The 16,558-nt window shown below is 38.9% G+C and overlaps 1 protein-coding gene across 1 annotated transcript in view; it reads right to left on the reverse strand.

Annotated features, from left to right (window-relative positions):
• Positions 1-11,585, reverse strand: part of SLC26A6 (solute carrier family 26 member 6) — a 48,564-nt gene extending 36,979 nt beyond the window's left edge. Inside the window, exons 1-6 of the mRNA XM_063428088.1 lie at positions 11,443-11,585; positions 10,379-10,518; positions 9,961-10,071; positions 7,071-7,237; positions 6,195-6,359; positions 2,994-3,146 (exon numbers count right to left, since the gene is read on the reverse strand). Coding sequence (XP_063284158.1) covers positions 2,994-3,146; positions 6,195-6,359; positions 7,071-7,237; positions 9,961-10,071; positions 10,379-10,518; positions 11,443-11,585 — 879 coding nt within the window. The remainder of the gene's footprint in view (positions 1-2,993; positions 3,147-6,194; positions 6,360-7,070; positions 7,238-9,960; positions 10,072-10,378; positions 10,519-11,442) is intronic.
• Positions 11,586-16,558: the final 4,973 nt, after the last annotated feature.

The raw sequence follows: 16,558 nt of genomic DNA on the forward strand, positions 1-16,558 counted from the left end.
ACTATTCACTAACATCACATACCACCCCAACACAAGACCCATTACTTATACAAAACACATATGACACCAATATTATATTTAATATTGCACAACATTCCTGTATTTTCAATATTATATTTAATATTGCACAACATTTAAATGGCACAACATTTCTATATAGAACATAGCATCCATAACAAGTAGAACACCCATACGAGAACTATATAGGTAAAGAATCCACAGGACACGTATATTAAAGATGGCATTTACATTGTGTGTTCACTGATCAGCCACAACATTAAAACCACTGATAGGGGAAGGTAATAACATTAATTATATTTTTTACAATGGCACATGTCAAGCGGTGGGATATATTAGGCTGCAAGTAAACAGCCAGTTCTTAAATTTCATGTATTGGATGCAGGAAAAATCTGCAAGCGAAAAGATCTGAGTGATTTTGACGAGCCAAATAGTGATATCTACTGGGTCAGAAAACAGCAAGTCTTGTTGGCTGTTCCTGGTAAAGAGTAGTCAGTACCTACCAAAAGTGGTAGGAAGGACAACCAGTCCTAAAAGGAAGGACAACCAGTGATCTGGAATCAGAGTCATCGATGCCCAAGGTTCATTGATGCGCGTGGGGAGAAAAGGCTAGCCGATCTGGTCCAATTAACTGAACAACTGTAGCTCAGATTGCTGTAAAGCTTAATACTGGCATGATGGAAATACATCATAATTTGGACCATGAAGCAATGGAAGAAGGAGGCCTTGTCTGATGAATCATGTTTTCTTTTAGATCTGATGAATGGCTAGGTGCGTGTTGTCTACCTGGGTAAGAGACAGAAGCAGGATACACTATGGGAATGTAGGCTGGCTGGCGGAGGCAGTGTTATGCTCAGGGCAAGGTTCTGCTGGGAAATCTTGGGTCCTGGCATTTGGATGTTAGTTTGACCTACATAGAGATTGTTGCAGACCATGTACACCCCGTCATGCCAATGGTGTTTCCTGATGACAGTGGCCTCTTTCAGCAGGATAATGTGCCACATTGCAAAAATTGTTCTGGAATGGTTTGAGGAACATGATCAAGGTGTTGCCTTGGCCTTCAAATTCCCCAGATCTTTATCCAATTGAGCATCTGTGGGATATGCTGGAACAACAAATCTGATCCATGGAAGCTCACCTCACAACTTGCAGGACTTAAATGATATGCTGCTAATGTCTTGGTGGCATATAACACAGAGCAGGTTCCGAGGTCTTGTGAATACCATGCATAAGGGAGACCTACAACATATTAGGCAAGTGGTTTTAATGCTGTGGCTGGTCAGCACCTACACTACAACCATATAGGATCCATGACAAAGTTCTAATCCATGTAGCATATTCATACATCATACCCAGCACTCACTCACATAGAACCCACATTACATTTTCCAAACAACAAAAACATTGATTAACTTCATGATATATCTGGAGTGCAGATCTTGGCATCCTACATACACCTACATCCAGCGCTGCATGTAGGGCGAGGCTGACAAGGCATTTTGCTTGGGTGGCACTTTCAGGGGGCGGCAAAAAAAGCCGCCCCAAACACCCTGGCAAATGCCTTGTAAGCCTTTTGTCCGGCTGGCTACCCTAGGCCCCCCAGAGGCTGGCATCTACCTAATGCAGGAGGCAGGCGGCAAGGGAGCACTCTCCCCTGAGCTCTACCTGCTCAGCTCCCTCGTGTGCCCCTCAATGATGTTGAAGCCGGAATATGATGTCACTCCAGCCCGGCATCACTGAGAGGCACACGAGGGAGCTGAGCAGGAGGAACAGAGCTCCCTCACCGCCTAAATTGACCGCACACCTGTCCATCCGACAGTTAAAGGATCCCCACTGGACCCCAGGGAAATAGAGAATCAAAACCAGCACTCCAGCAAAGGTAGGAGGCTAGGTGTCTTGAAGTTTTAAAACAAATTTCTAGTGTGTATGTGTCTGTTAGTGAGAGTGTTAGTGTGTGTGTCTGTCTGTTAGTGAGTGTGTTAGTGTGTCTGTGTCTGTTGGTGAGTGTGTTAGTGTGTCTGTTGGTGACTGTGTAAGTGTGTCTGTGTCTGTTAGTGAGAGTGTGTGTGTTGGTGAGTGTGTTTGCATGTCTGTTAGTGAGAGCGTGTGTCTGTTACTGAGTGTGTTAGTGTGTGTGTCTCTGTTGGTGTGTGTTAGTGTATCTGGTGAGTGTGTTAGTGTGTCTGTTAGTGAGAGTGTCTGTTAGTGTGTGTGTGTCTGTTAGTGAGAGTGTATGTGTGTCTGTCAAAGAGTGTGTATATTTGTCACTTAAAGTGTGTGTCTGTCAGTGTGTGTATGCGTGGTGAGTGTATATGTGTCTTGACAGTGAGTGTGTATGTGTATCTGTCAGTGAGTGTGTGTCTTTCATTTAGTGTATATGTGTATCTGTCAGTGAGTGTGCATGTGTGTCTTGTCAGTGAATTCGTGTCTGTCAGTTAGTGTGTATGTGTGTCTGTTGGTGAATGTGAGTGTGTGTGTCTGTCAGTGAGTGTGAGTGTGTGTAACTGTGAGTGAGTGTAACTGTGAATGAGTGAGTGAGTGTGTATGTCTGTGAGTGTGTATGTTTCAGTGAAAGTGTGTGTTGGTTAAAGAGTGTATGTGACAATGACTGTGTATCTGTGAGTGTATGTCAGTGTATGCATCAGTGAAGACGTGTGTCTGTCAGGCAAAGAGCGTGTTGGTTTTTAACAGGAAGTGAAATTTAGAAGGGGTGGTGGGGTGCATGAGTTTTGTCATGCCTAGGCCAGCACACAACCAGAATACACCACTGTCTGCCTACATCATCCACCGCGCACAGCCGCAGTAGCAGCCTAGTCGATGAAGGTAGTAGTGTGGAATAGATATTGGAAGTGTATTTAAGCACAGCACCCAATGCACTCCATGTGTACCCACTGTGGTAGCCAGAGTTTTTGAACACTGAATTTTGCTGCACACAATATGTCTACAGCTTGTTTAAACAAGACTGGTCTCCTTACCATTATCAACTCGATAGGAATTGGAATGAAAAGCCATCCAGACAGAAGTTCATTTAAATATTTCATCAGCAGAAGAACCGTGATGGCAACAATACTGGTAACGAGTGTACCAATGTTTGTCTGCGTCATTTTGGAGCAGAGATTTATTATGGTCTGAAGATAAAATGCACACAGGTTAAGAACATTATTCTTTTTACAGAACAGATATATAGGTTCATGTTAATGAACATCTTATTATGACATTATCAATAAAAAGAAGAGGCCATAATAAAAAGGCAAAATGTTCCAGGTTTGCAAGAATGGTTTTGTATCTCTCATATGGAAAACATTAGTCAGATGTCACATATAAGCAAAGGATTGTTCACAAAACGTACAGAAAGTAGTCAAGTTATTTGTTAAAAAAAAATGTTATGACCGAAATCTATTGTTTTAAGATTTAGATATGAGCCGACGCATTTTGCAGCTGGAAAATGATTAGTATAGAAGACCCCACTTAAAGGGACATTCTAGGCACCTAGACCACTTCTGCCCATTGGAGTGGTCTGGGTGCCAACTCCCACTACCCTTATCTACAAGATCCAGCATATCCTCAGTGTGACCCCCCTACAGGAGTAGGTGGTGGCTATTTCAGAGCGATTTTCCTTCCTACATCTTGTGAGTGCACTCAAGAAAGTGTCTGTTATTTTATATATGTAACAGTCTTCACTATGTCTTATTAATTTTTATAGGTTTTTATAGGTCCAGACAGCGTTTTCCCTGATATTTATATCCATTTTTTCTCACTACCCTTAACCCTGCAACTGTAATTATTGCAGTTTTTATAAACTGCAATAATTACCTTGCAGGGTTAACTCCACCTCTAGTGGCTGTCTACTAGACAGCCACTAGAGGGCACTTCCGTATCTCTAGCACAGATGTTCTGTGCTAGAGCGTCGCTGGACGTCCTCACGCTGTGTGAGGACCTCCAGCGTTGCTCAATTCCCCATAGGAAAGCATTGAAAAACATTTTCAATGCTTTCCTATGGGGAGCTCTAATGCGCATGCGTGCATGTGCGTTAGGTCTTCCCAGCCGGCGGGCGGGATCAGTTTTCCTGTCACTGGAGTTTCCCTTTAATTTACAGCTTGAATCTTTTTGTGTGTGCTTGTTGTCCATGTTATCTAAGTATTTTCTATTGTCATTTTTGAATTTTATAAGACATCTTGCAATTCCCACACTGGTTTTGCTATACTTTGATACTTTGTAATAAATAAGAGGTGGGGCACAGTAAGTCAAGTATGGTGGAAGACCATATTTGCTACTCTGCCAAAATGTTGTCATTACCAGTTTTTTGATTTTCAAACTTGCCTGCACTTTTTGCATTTCGCAAGAACATCATAGTTTCTCATGCTGGGTATCCATTTCCACCCTGGTCACCACCAAGAAGAAATTGTGATAAAACAATATGACTGATTAGTTGGCTCAAGAAATCATGCATACAGTGCCTTGCAAAAGTATTCACCCCCCTTGGCATTTTTTGTGTTTTGTTGCCTCACAACCTGGAATTAACATGGATTGTTTGAGGATTTGCATCATTTAATTTACAGAACATGCCCACAACTTTGAAGATGTTTTTTTTTTTTTCTCATTGTGAAGCAAACAACAAATAGGACAAAATAACAGAAAAAGTCAATGTGCATAACTATTCACCCCCTTAAAGTCAATACTTTGTAGAGCCACCTTTTGCGGCAATCACAGCTCCAAGTCACTTTGGATAAGTCTCTATGAGCTTGCCACGTCTTACCACTGTGATTTTTGCCCATTCCTCCTTACAAAACTGCTCCAGCTCCTTCAAGTTGGATGGTTTGCGCTTGTGAACAGCAATCTTTAAGTCTGACCACAGATTTTCTATTGGATTGAGGTCTGGGCTTTGACTAGGCCATTCCAACACATTTACATGTTTCCCCTTAAACCACTCAAGTGTTGCTTTAGCAGTGTGTTTGGGGTCATTCTCCTGCTGGAAGGTGAACATCTGTCCTAGCCTCAAATCACGCACAGAGTGGTACAGGTTTTTCCTCAAGAATATCCCTGTATTTAGCACCATCCACCTTTCCCTTAACTCCGAGCAGTTTCCCAGTCCCGGCTGCTGAAAAACATACCACAGCATGATGCTGCCACCACCATGTTTCACTGTGGGGATGGTGTTCTTTGGGTGATGTTATGTGTTGGGTTTGTGCCAGACATAGCTTTTCTTTGATGGCCAAAAAGTTCAATTTTAGTCTCATCAGACCAGAGCACCTTCCTCCATACATTTTGGGAGTCTCCCACATGCCTTTTCGCAAACTCAAAACGTGCCATTTTGTTTTTTGCTGAAAGTAATGGCTTTCTTCTGGCAACTCTGTGGAGTGTATGGCTTATTGTCGTCCTATGTACAGATACTCCAGTCTCTGCTGTGGAACTCGGTAGCTCCTCCAGGGTTACCTTAGGTCTCTGTGCTGCCTCTCTGATTAATGCTCTCCTTGCCCGGTCCATGAGGTTTTGTGGGCGGCCGTCTCTTGGCAGGTTTGCTGTTGTGCCATGTTCTTTCCATTTGGTTATGATAGATTTGATGGTGCTCCTGGGGATCATCAAAGATTTGAATATTTTTGTATAACCTAACCATGACTTGTACTTCTCAAAAACATTGTCCCTTACTTGTTTGGAGAGTTCCTTGGTCTTCATGGCAGTGTTTGGTTAGTGGTGCCTCTTGCTTAGGTGTTGCATCCTCTGGGGTGTGTATATGTAATGACAGATGTGTGTATATGAAATGACAAATCTTGTGACACTTAGATTGCACACAGGTGGACATCATTTCACTAATTATGTGACTTCTTAAGGTAATTGATTGCACCAGAGCTTTTTATGGGCTTCATAACAAAGGGGGTGAATACATACGCACATGAGAATTTTCTGTTTTTTTTATTTCTAAAATATAGTTTTATGTATATATTTTTCTCATTTCACTTCACCAACTTAGACTATTGTGTTCTGATCCATCACATAAAATTCAGATTAATAAAATATTGAACTTAAGGCTGTAATGTAACAAAATAGGTAAAAAGTCAAGGGGGGGGGGGTGAATACTTTTGCAAGGCACTGTATAATTCAGGGATACCACAATAAAACTATTCAGACTTAATTATAGGAAAGCTTGTTTTCAGCCAATAAAACACTTTATTACTTACATGAATTAAGGAAAATGGTTGGGTTTTCTGACTCAATCTAATGCCAAAAAGATACTTCAGTTGGGACACAAGAACATGCACAGCAGAGGCGGTGGTGTATCCACTGATGACGGGGTCAGAGAGATATGTGACAACAAATCCAAACTGTATCAGACCCAAGGCTATCTGATAGAAAACAGAGTATATATAAAAGTCAGAGTGTTAGTCTATATTTTTTGTTCATCTAGATTCCAAAACAATTTGTTACAGTGAGAGATACTTGTTTTTTTTTCTGATAGGTTCTACAGGACAGTATTGCAAATTGAGATAGTTCTGGCCAAAATTTACCATCAAACCTTAAAGGGACACTATAGTCACTAAAACAGCTTTAGCCTAATGAAGCTTAATGTTAAAGTTGTAATTGTGTTCTTTATTGGCTTTTTCTGGAAACGGTTAATCTTTACATTTTTGATGACCAGTTTCACATTACGTTTGCTTAATTCCCCAAGAAAGAAACTGAACTGTGGGTTCAAAAGATGCTGGTGAGTTTTAATTTATTCACCATACCTCCTCATAGAAATGACCACCATTGGTGGCATACATGCCTGCAGTCTTGTTGTTTGTTTCTCAGTAGTGCTTACTAAAAGTGATAGACATGACATTGCATGTTAGTGGTTTATCATGCAATGCTTGAGATAGCAGAGAAGGAGTGATTGGTGTCACCATTTACATCACTGATCCCATCAATAAGACCACCAGTAACACTGCATTGCACCAATCTCTATCATAGCAGAACCATACATATGGGATGTATGCAAGTGAATAGCATAGATCTCATAATCCCCAGGCAATGGAATGGTTTGTTATCATTTTGTGACATAATGTAATATGTCATACCTGAAAAAGGCCCACTAAGAATGCAAGTGCTATAGCCAATTCCACCCTCCTGTGATCCCTAGCTGCTGCATCGACAGCCGTGGAATTCAGTGCATGCATGAAGTTCTCATTGGGAGCCAGAGACTCTGTAACACTACCTATCATAACACACACCACAGCAAATGTACCTGGAAATGACAAGAAGAAGAAAAAAAACATACGTAGTATAGTAAATAGGGAGATCTTTAGATGTAATGATTATTTATCACAGCAGAGATCAAGTTATTTAAAAAAAACAAAAAAAAAAAAAAACAACTAAACAGACACCCAGATGGTTTTTCCCATTAGTGTCCATTAACTTTATAATTCCACGACAATCAGGAGATTGACTTGTTACAGTCAGTGGAAACATAATGAGTTACTAATAATAATAATAACTGACACTTGCACTGCATAGACAGACAGACAGACAGACAGATAGATAGATAGATAGATAGATAGATGATCATGTTGACTTGTTACAATCAGTGAGTGGATACTTAATGAGTTACTATTAATAATGGCTGACACTTGCACTGCATAGACAGACAGACAGACAGACAGATAGATAGATAGATAGATAGATAGATAATCATGTTGACTTGTTAGTCAGTGAGTGGATACATAATGAGTTACTATTAATAATGGCTGACACTTGCACTGCATAGACAGGCAGGTAGACAGACAGACAGATAGATAGATAGATAGATAGATAGATAGATAATCATTTTGATTTGTTAGTCAGTGAGTGGATACATAATTATTATTATTATTATTATTATTATGATATTTATAGAGCGCAGTCAGAGACACTAGTCAAGAGGGATGGGGAGAGATCAGGAGAGGACTGGTAGATTTGCGTGTCATCCTCATAGAAATGATATTGGAAGCCAAAGGAACTAATGAGTTTACCAAGGGAGGCAGTATAGATGGAGAACAGTAGGGGACCAAGGACTGAACCTTGGGGGACACCAACAGAGAGGAGTTGGGGAGAAGAAGCAGAGCCAGAGAAAGAAACACTGAAAGAGCGCTGGGAGAGGTAGGAGGAGAACCAGGAGAGAGCAATATCTTGTAGACCGATATTGCGGAGGATGAGAAGAAGCTGTTGATGATCAACAGTGTAAAAAGCCGCAGACAGGTCAAGGAGAATTAGGATAGAGTAGTGACCACGAGATTTTGCAGCGAGTAGATCATTGGATACTTTGGTCAGTGCCGTTTCCACAGAGTGCTTAGCGCGGAAACCAGACTGAAGCGGGTCTAGCAGAGAGTTGGACTCGAGGAAGTCTGTCAATCTCGCATACACAATGTTTTCAAGGATCTTGGATGCAAAAGGCAGTAGCAAGATAGGACGATAGTTGGATGGGGAGTTAGGGTCAAGATTGGGCTTCTTTAGAATTGGGGTTACAGTTGCATGTTTGAAGGGCGATGGAAATATACCAGAGGAGAGAGAGAGATTGAGAATTTTAGTGAGAGGTGGAGAAAGAGAAGAAGACAGAGTACGGATGAGATGCAAGGGAATTGGATCTAGGGAGCAGGTGGTGGGGCGGGAGGACTGGAGCAGAGCAGAAACCTCTTCCAATGTAGCGGGTGCGAATGAACATAGAACAGCAGAGGGAGTGAAGTTAGGGGAAGTAGTGTAAGGGGAAGAAGAAAGATGAGAGATCTCTTCTCTGATTGTAGAGATCTTGTCAGTGAAGTGAGTTGCAAAGTCTGAGGTGGTCAGTAGGTGGAGGAGGAACAGCAGGGCGAAGAAGAGAGTTAAATGTGTGAGTTACTATTAATAATGGCTGACACTGGCACTGCATAGACAGACAGACAGACAGACAGACAGATAGATAGATAGATAGATGATCATGTTGACTTGTTACAATCAGAGTGTATACATAATGAGTTACTATTAATAAAGGCTGACACTTGCACTGCATAGACAGGCAGGCAGATAGATAGATAGATAGATAGATAGATAGATAGATGATAGATAGATAGATAGATAGATAGATAGATAGATAATCATGTTGACTTGTTAGTCAGTGAGTGGATACATATTGAGTTACTATTAATAATGGCTGATGCTGGCACTGCGTACACTGAAACCAAATTAGCTTTACATTGAAAATGCCAGAATTCTACAAACTTCACTTGTAGCCACCTTGTGTTTATTTCCCCTGATACATTTTTGTAGATGTTAATAGTGGAGTGATCGAATTGCAGTTACAGTCCAAATTGGTATTGCCAATGCCTGAAAAAAAAACACTTACCTTGACCTAATCCAAGCAATTGAAGCGGAATTCTAGGCACTTTCCCCAAAATAATGGTGAGCAGGCTGTTCATAGCAGTTAATTGACCTGCTCCTTGATGTCGATTGTTTGTTGACCCTTTCTTACCTGTTCTGACAGCCTGGTGTTCTCACCTTCTGGCTGTTGGCTCTATTCACCGCTGATGCATTTTTCCTTTGGATATTTATAGTTATACCGAAACCACTGAGGAGGTGGACATATACATAAAAATAATAAATGCCAAAAATGACATATAGTGGTGCTGATAACATATTTCTCTGCAGCAGATAAGAAATTATATAGTAAATATTAAAAACATTTGGAAAATTCAGGGTTATTCACTATAGGGAGAATTCAAAGTGAATTCTAAGTGAGTTTCATATTTTATACCAAGGTAGCTATTTTGGAAGAATTTTTCCAATTCAGCTATTTTGGCCTTAATTTTTAAATTTACTTTGAATTCTCACTTTAGTGAATAAAAATGGCACATTTTTAGTTTGAGAATTTCTTCAAATGGGAACCTGATAATACATAAGCCATATTTCATGGGACAGACGCATCTTATTGTCCCAATATGCTCTCCAGACAGGTCTCACCTACAGATATATGTCTAGAAGTTCCAAGAAGGAAGTATATAAACACAGGATAGAATGATGTGTACAGGCCAAAAACCGGGGGTAAGCCAGCTAGGAGCGCATAAGCCAGACCTGGAAAAGAAATAAACATAAATTGGTATTTAAAAGCATCCTCTTAATTATAACAATTATCCAGACTTCTAGATATACAGGGAATCAATCTACTGCTCAATAGGCTTTTAATCCAGCACTGCATAACTACTAAATTTTTAGTAGTTTCAATACGTCTGCCCTTTATTAGCCCCTTAGTAGCAAAAAGCAAAATAAATAGCTTATTTTATGAATGATTAAGATGTGAATTGTTTAATATAACATTTTCTCTGTATCCACACAGTATGTTGCAACACTAATATCGAATATTGATATCGAAACACAATACCTTGGGGTAACTGCACTATGCCAACACTTATACCAGAGATGAGGTCCCCCAATATCCATTCCTTGGCTGGGTACCGTGGGAGCCATTTTAGGACTGGAACGTAACGGAGGAGAAAAGATCTAGCAGTTGCCTTGGAACATCTTTTTTGAAAAAAAATGTACAAATGTGTTAATTCAATTTTTACTTTGTCAAATACGAAAAAAAGGATTGTGTTAATTTTAAAATATTGACACATGACAAACCAAGGGATTATTTTCAGTTTAACTCCTCAATGACAGAGGCAAAATCAAAACAAAATCTGGAATTTGACTATATGTCTGTTCAATCATAACTTACCTCTTTTATATTAGGTGCACCCACACTTATTATATATCATTTTATCCAGGAAAAACAGGGATTTCATTTCAAATCTAATATTTATATATGAAACTATTTTATATGAATAAAATCTAAAAAAAAATGCAAGGCATTTTAACTGGGAATGTCATAATACTGTTAGCTTTTACAGCAATAAAATACACATATTTGTATTTAGCAATGTCTCATGAGTACAACAGTACCCCCCATGTCCAGATTTTAGGGGTTTTTGAAAAATAGCATTTCCCCCTTTTCAATTTATACATAGCATGCTGGGAAAGGGAAAAGGAAAGGGAAGGGGAAAGGGAAGGGGAAAGGAAAGGTCCCTCGCTAACTAATTGCTTTTTTCATACAGCAGTTTCTGACCTCCAGACACCACAGGGTAACACTTTTCATGTGATGTCCTTCAACATTTATTAGTGATATGTGTCCTGGAAAATATAGTGGATACAATGTTCATCTCTGGAAGATGCAGTCTATACACTGGTGGCGCCTGCCTCTTCACACTTATTCATAGAAGGAATTAATATAAGACCTGCCTATGGACCCAGGGTTAAACAGGGGCCCTGGAAACCATGAAGACTAAGCTTGGCCCTATTTCCATTCCCTATAACAAGAGTGTACAGGGAAGCCGAAAACTGGACCCTGGCTAGTGTCCTGTAGGATCTTGATCTTTCTCTATTCTTTCTAGATTTTGTCAATCTCACCTGAAACGACTTCTTAATCTATTCCATCTTGAAGGTTTTGCAATTTTGCGTCTTGGAGCTATTTCATTCAGCTCCTCCTGGTTGAGAACCTCGTGTTTTGTGTTATAGAGGTCCATCCGATGCTGAATCTGCTCATCCTCCATCATGACTTTCCAGAAAAAAATAATAATAAGGTCGTCCTAAAGATTAGCGTTTTAGGTAAAATTTTGCCAGTAGTGGCATTACCATACATTTAACTATAAAACACAGAATAATCATCTTTTTTTTTTTTCCTGACAGTCCCATGTGCATTTCACTTTAACTACAAAAATTGCAGATTGATTTAATGTGTGATTCTTAACAAAACTAAGATGCTAATACTGTTTTACATATAAATTATCTAATTTGTAATAATCATTAATCTTATTGATGTAGAGTTAATATATTGCAGGGCTAAATCAATATTTAAATAAATTTCAAACTATTTGAGAACAACATAAATTGATACAAAATCTTTTTCAACCAGGATGGCTGCTTGCTGTCACACTTAATGCCCATGGCAACCTTGTGGTTTTATTATTAGTTCAGATTTAAAAAGTCCTACTCAAGCAGCGACTTTTAAATTACAACATGGCTAATAGCATTGCGGGAATGAAAACACAAAGGAGTGAGGTTAGGGTAAAATTAGGTTTAAAGAAGAGGTTAGGATAAAAATAATGCTAAGGTATTGTATTGAGTAGTTCTCTGTGGGAAGCATCTGATTGGCTGAGAATTATGATTGACAAACAAGCACCTGAGAACCTCAATGGTTCTCTAAGAATTGAGAGCGCTGGAGCAGAGGCCCCAGCAGGATAAGGGCAGTGCTGACTAAAAGATGAGGTTTAATTCTTTTTTTTTCTTTTTTTTTTTCACTTTATCATCGCAGTCTAAAAATCTAAACAAGCAGAGGAACACTCTAACTTTATAAATATATTTATATCATATATTAGAGTGTTCCTTTAAAGTAAATGTAGGAAGGATTATTGGATTCCTGTCATCAAGATCCCCCGGACTGCAACTGTCATGACTCTGAGCCCTAAACCTACAGTACAGGGCACTGCTGTACCCCACTTTATCATAGATCTGGGTAATATGGTGTGCCCAATATTTTAAACGGCAAGAATGGAAACATTATAGATTGGCTACAGAACTCAACAATTTTAGACTGATTCTATTTTATCTGGGGAATGCCAGTTGCAGGATCTTCCCTTATACTGAATTCTTAAATCACCCCTTCTGTATCCTCATGTTTAACTTACCTTATGACTTTTCCAGCAAAATTGGTATTCCTATTCAAAGCCTAAAGACCTAAAGCCATGTAAAAATCATTGAGATGACCCTTGTCCATGATGCTCTCAATAAGACAGTAAACACTAAATGACCCATTTATATATCTCCCAATTCACGTATAATAAGGTAATGCCCATTATGACACTTGGGTAATACAAAGCTCCCCTCCCAACTCATATCAGAGATTCTGCAGCCTCGAACAATGGATATAAATATTTTTTTTTGTATTACTTTGATTTCCTTATACTGGTAAATTCGAAAACATATTTTGGAAAAGTCTCACATTGTTCTTCAATTTGCCAAATTATAAACGGACCTTGGCACTAATTATTAATTAATGTAAAACCTTGAAGTGTCACATGATTCCCAATAGCTAGATAAATAAAGTGGCCTGGCACATGAAAAGCAGCCTTTGTTTCTCTTGACACACTTTTCTGTGTAGCTGCATTGTACATTTGCAACATTTTGTAATATGTTTGTGTGTAGACAATGAGTGCTGACTTCAGATGTTTAATACACATACATGTGGTGAGCAGTAGCAGAAATAGGACATATTTGTCTGCAACCATTCAATGAGTAAATACTTGGGCACAGTTCCTTTTTAAAGATAAGTTAGATACAGATTAGGAAACAGCGTACGCAAAAAAAATACAGTTTTAAATTTTACAAGGCTACTTTAAATAATCTACTTTAGAAATCAAATTCAGTTACACCCTATGGCCATAATGTGTTAGGCCCACCACTACTTCACAGTACTCCAATATCGGTGGGTCCTACATTAATTCGAATGCGAGATTAACATTCTAACTGCAATACTTATTGCTTAAACTGCTTCCAGAGACTCTTCTCAATTTATGTCTTCCAGGGGCTACCTCTTAAGGGGCAACTAGATACCTAAATACGGCTACATGTATATTACATGTAGACGTATCTAGGACAGACAGACAAATAGGTGATAGACAGACAGACAAATAGGTGATAGATATATGCCAAGATAGATATATGATAGATTGACAGACATACCAGACAGACAGACAGACAGACAGACAGACAGACAGATAGATAGATAGATAGAATTCATGACCTCTGAGATGTAAAGACTATGAACTGTTAAGGGGCCAAGACCAGTTTCGGGGACTCCTGTATTCCCTGCAAGCAGGGGTCAACACCCTCCCTTGTGGTGAAGTGAGGGACCTTCCATTGCAAAGCATTATGAAGCACAGTTTTATTTCAATAAAAAGTGATGTAGACAGATTCACAGAATATCCATTCACTGTGAATAGTGACTGGATTAATCATCCCTCATCCTCATAGGTTGAATCAGTAATGATCTATTGCAGGCATAGGCAACCTTCGGCACTGCAGATGTTTTGGACTACACCTCCCATTAAGCGTTGCCATCATTATGTGTGTAAGAGCATTATGGGGGATTTAGTCCACAACATCTGGAGTGCCGAAGGTTGCCTATCCCTGATCTATTGCATGTATTTACCAGTAAGAGGTGGGCAGCAGGTGCACAACGCCATATTGTGTCAGCGTGATGTGATGTTATGGCTAATGTACTGGGAAATAAAGAAGGTATGATGTTGTTAGCATGGTGGCTAATGGAGTGCAAGAGGAAAGCAATAGATAGGGGTTATGTGACGGCAAATTGAGTGTGAGAGGGAATTGGGAGTTAAAGGGATAGATTGGGGTCATGTGATGGGTAATGAGATGTGAAGAGAAGGAATAGATGGGGTGATGTAATGGCTAATGAGAGAGGGCAAAGAAGGGATGGATGGGGTTGATACTTAACCGAATTGAAGAGGCATCTGAGGAAGTATGTTTCCAAGGATACAGATCTCTCTGCATATCTGGAATTATGCATATGTGTGTGTGTGGCTGGATATATGTATCTGTGCATCTGTGTAAGTGGATCTTACAGTACCACTGGCATGGCTGGCACACAAGCTAATTAACCTTGAAGTTTCTTGCACTAGGCAGATTGATTTAAAAATGTACTAAATTGTTAAACAAAACAAAAAAAGTCGCGTGGTGATAAATACATAGAGCAGGGGGTTCCCAATTAATTTTTCCAGTGGAACCCTTTGACATAGTATACCAACATCGTGGAACCCCCAGAAAAAAACTTTTAATAAGTGGCCTTTTTATTATCATTTTAAAATATTTTGCTCATAAACAGTTTAGTCTTATGATACAACTGAAGCTTCCACTTAAAAAAGGCAATGTCTTTATCTTTGTACTCTGCGTGGTTTTGCTCAAAATGACAACGTAATTTAGCAGGTGCTACCAGACGGTTTGGCAATATTTTATTGCAAACTAAGAATTGTGTTTGAGGAATATTTTTATTTCTGGCACTTATGAATCCAAATTTTAAGTAGCTATCATCATATTTTCTTTTCTTTGTTTGAGAATAAGATTGGGTAGCATTGTGTGCTTGTCTCTGCTGTTTGAGGAACAGTATATTCAACTATTTCGGACCTGTTTTCTTGATTTCTTGTTGTATCGTCTTTCTCAGTTTCTATAAGTGACGAACAGCTAGAAGTAGTAATAGTTTTTTCTCTTGATAGTTCCTTATTTTAACCAGTTGTCCAAATTCATGGTTGTTGGTTGGTAAAAAAAACAAAACAAAAAAAACACTTTCCTAACCTGAAAAAATACAGATCTCACTACCTGACTGCAATGGATGCTGTTTTTTTTCATAAAGCTCTTAGAAAGAAATGAACATAAGCAGGATTTTGACACTGTTTTGTTAACAGTTCTTTTTTGGTATATCACAGATTTCTACTGATAGTATGCAGAAAAAGAAATATATATATATATATATATATATATATATATATATATATATATTTATTTATTTATATGTAAATAAGTAAAAATAAATAAAAAAAAAATATTTTAAAATTTCCAAAATCATGTGGATACTCTCATTTCACTTTTGCAATTATTTGGTAGTTAGAAAAAAATGCAGCTACTCCCATGAACACTATATTATGTCACTATGCAAGCAAGCCTCACTTCAACCAAAAGTCAAACCCCTGCTCTTGTGCGAACAATAGGGAACGATAATAATAAGGAGAAATGTAAGTGGTAGATTGCAGAAAAGACATATCCCCAAAATATTCACTAATCATATCTAATACTTTTATTTATACATACAAATTTGAAAAATCTGGAACTTTTATGTTCTCATTGAACAATTCTTATACTGCGGAATTTATTCACTTAACAGTGAATTGTAGTGAGTGGATAATTTAGGCTACAATCTGCAGGTTCACTGTTGGATTGTAGTGTGGGATGAACAGTCTATAATGCTAATGGTGTATGTTTCCTTTATAATGATGGAGGTGGGATAAAATCTTATTCAGCCCTTTTGTGTGTGCTATTTATAGAGCTATTTTTCATTGTCCACTCTTGGTCTGTAAGTTCTTGGCTCATGTTGACAACAAAAATATACTCCCACAAAATATATAAATACAGAATCACTCCCTTTGGCTTGTGTATAGTAGCAATGCCTCTCCAGATAAGTAGAGATACGTTCTCTCATTATGATGCACGATGTTGAGTTTCCAAACAGCTGTAATGGAGGTCTGTGCAAGAGAGATACGCTAGTGGGGAGATGGAGGCAGATGAGAAAATAAATAGAGCGACTCTGGGAGGAGAGATGAAGTAAGAAATGAAGAAAGAGATGGAGTGATTTGTAGAAAAGAAAGGGTTAACTTAACACTATGGGAGAGAGGAATGGGAGAATATTGAAGAAGAGAGGAGTTAAAGAATACAGGGAGGAAAGAGGAGTGAAGAAATA

Source organism: Pelobates fuscus, chromosome 7, assembly GCF_036172605.1.
Source record: "Pelobates fuscus isolate aPelFus1 chromosome 7, aPelFus1.pri, whole genome shotgun sequence".
Lineage (NCBI taxonomy): Eukaryota > Metazoa > Chordata > Amphibia > Anura > Pelobatidae > Pelobates > Pelobates fuscus.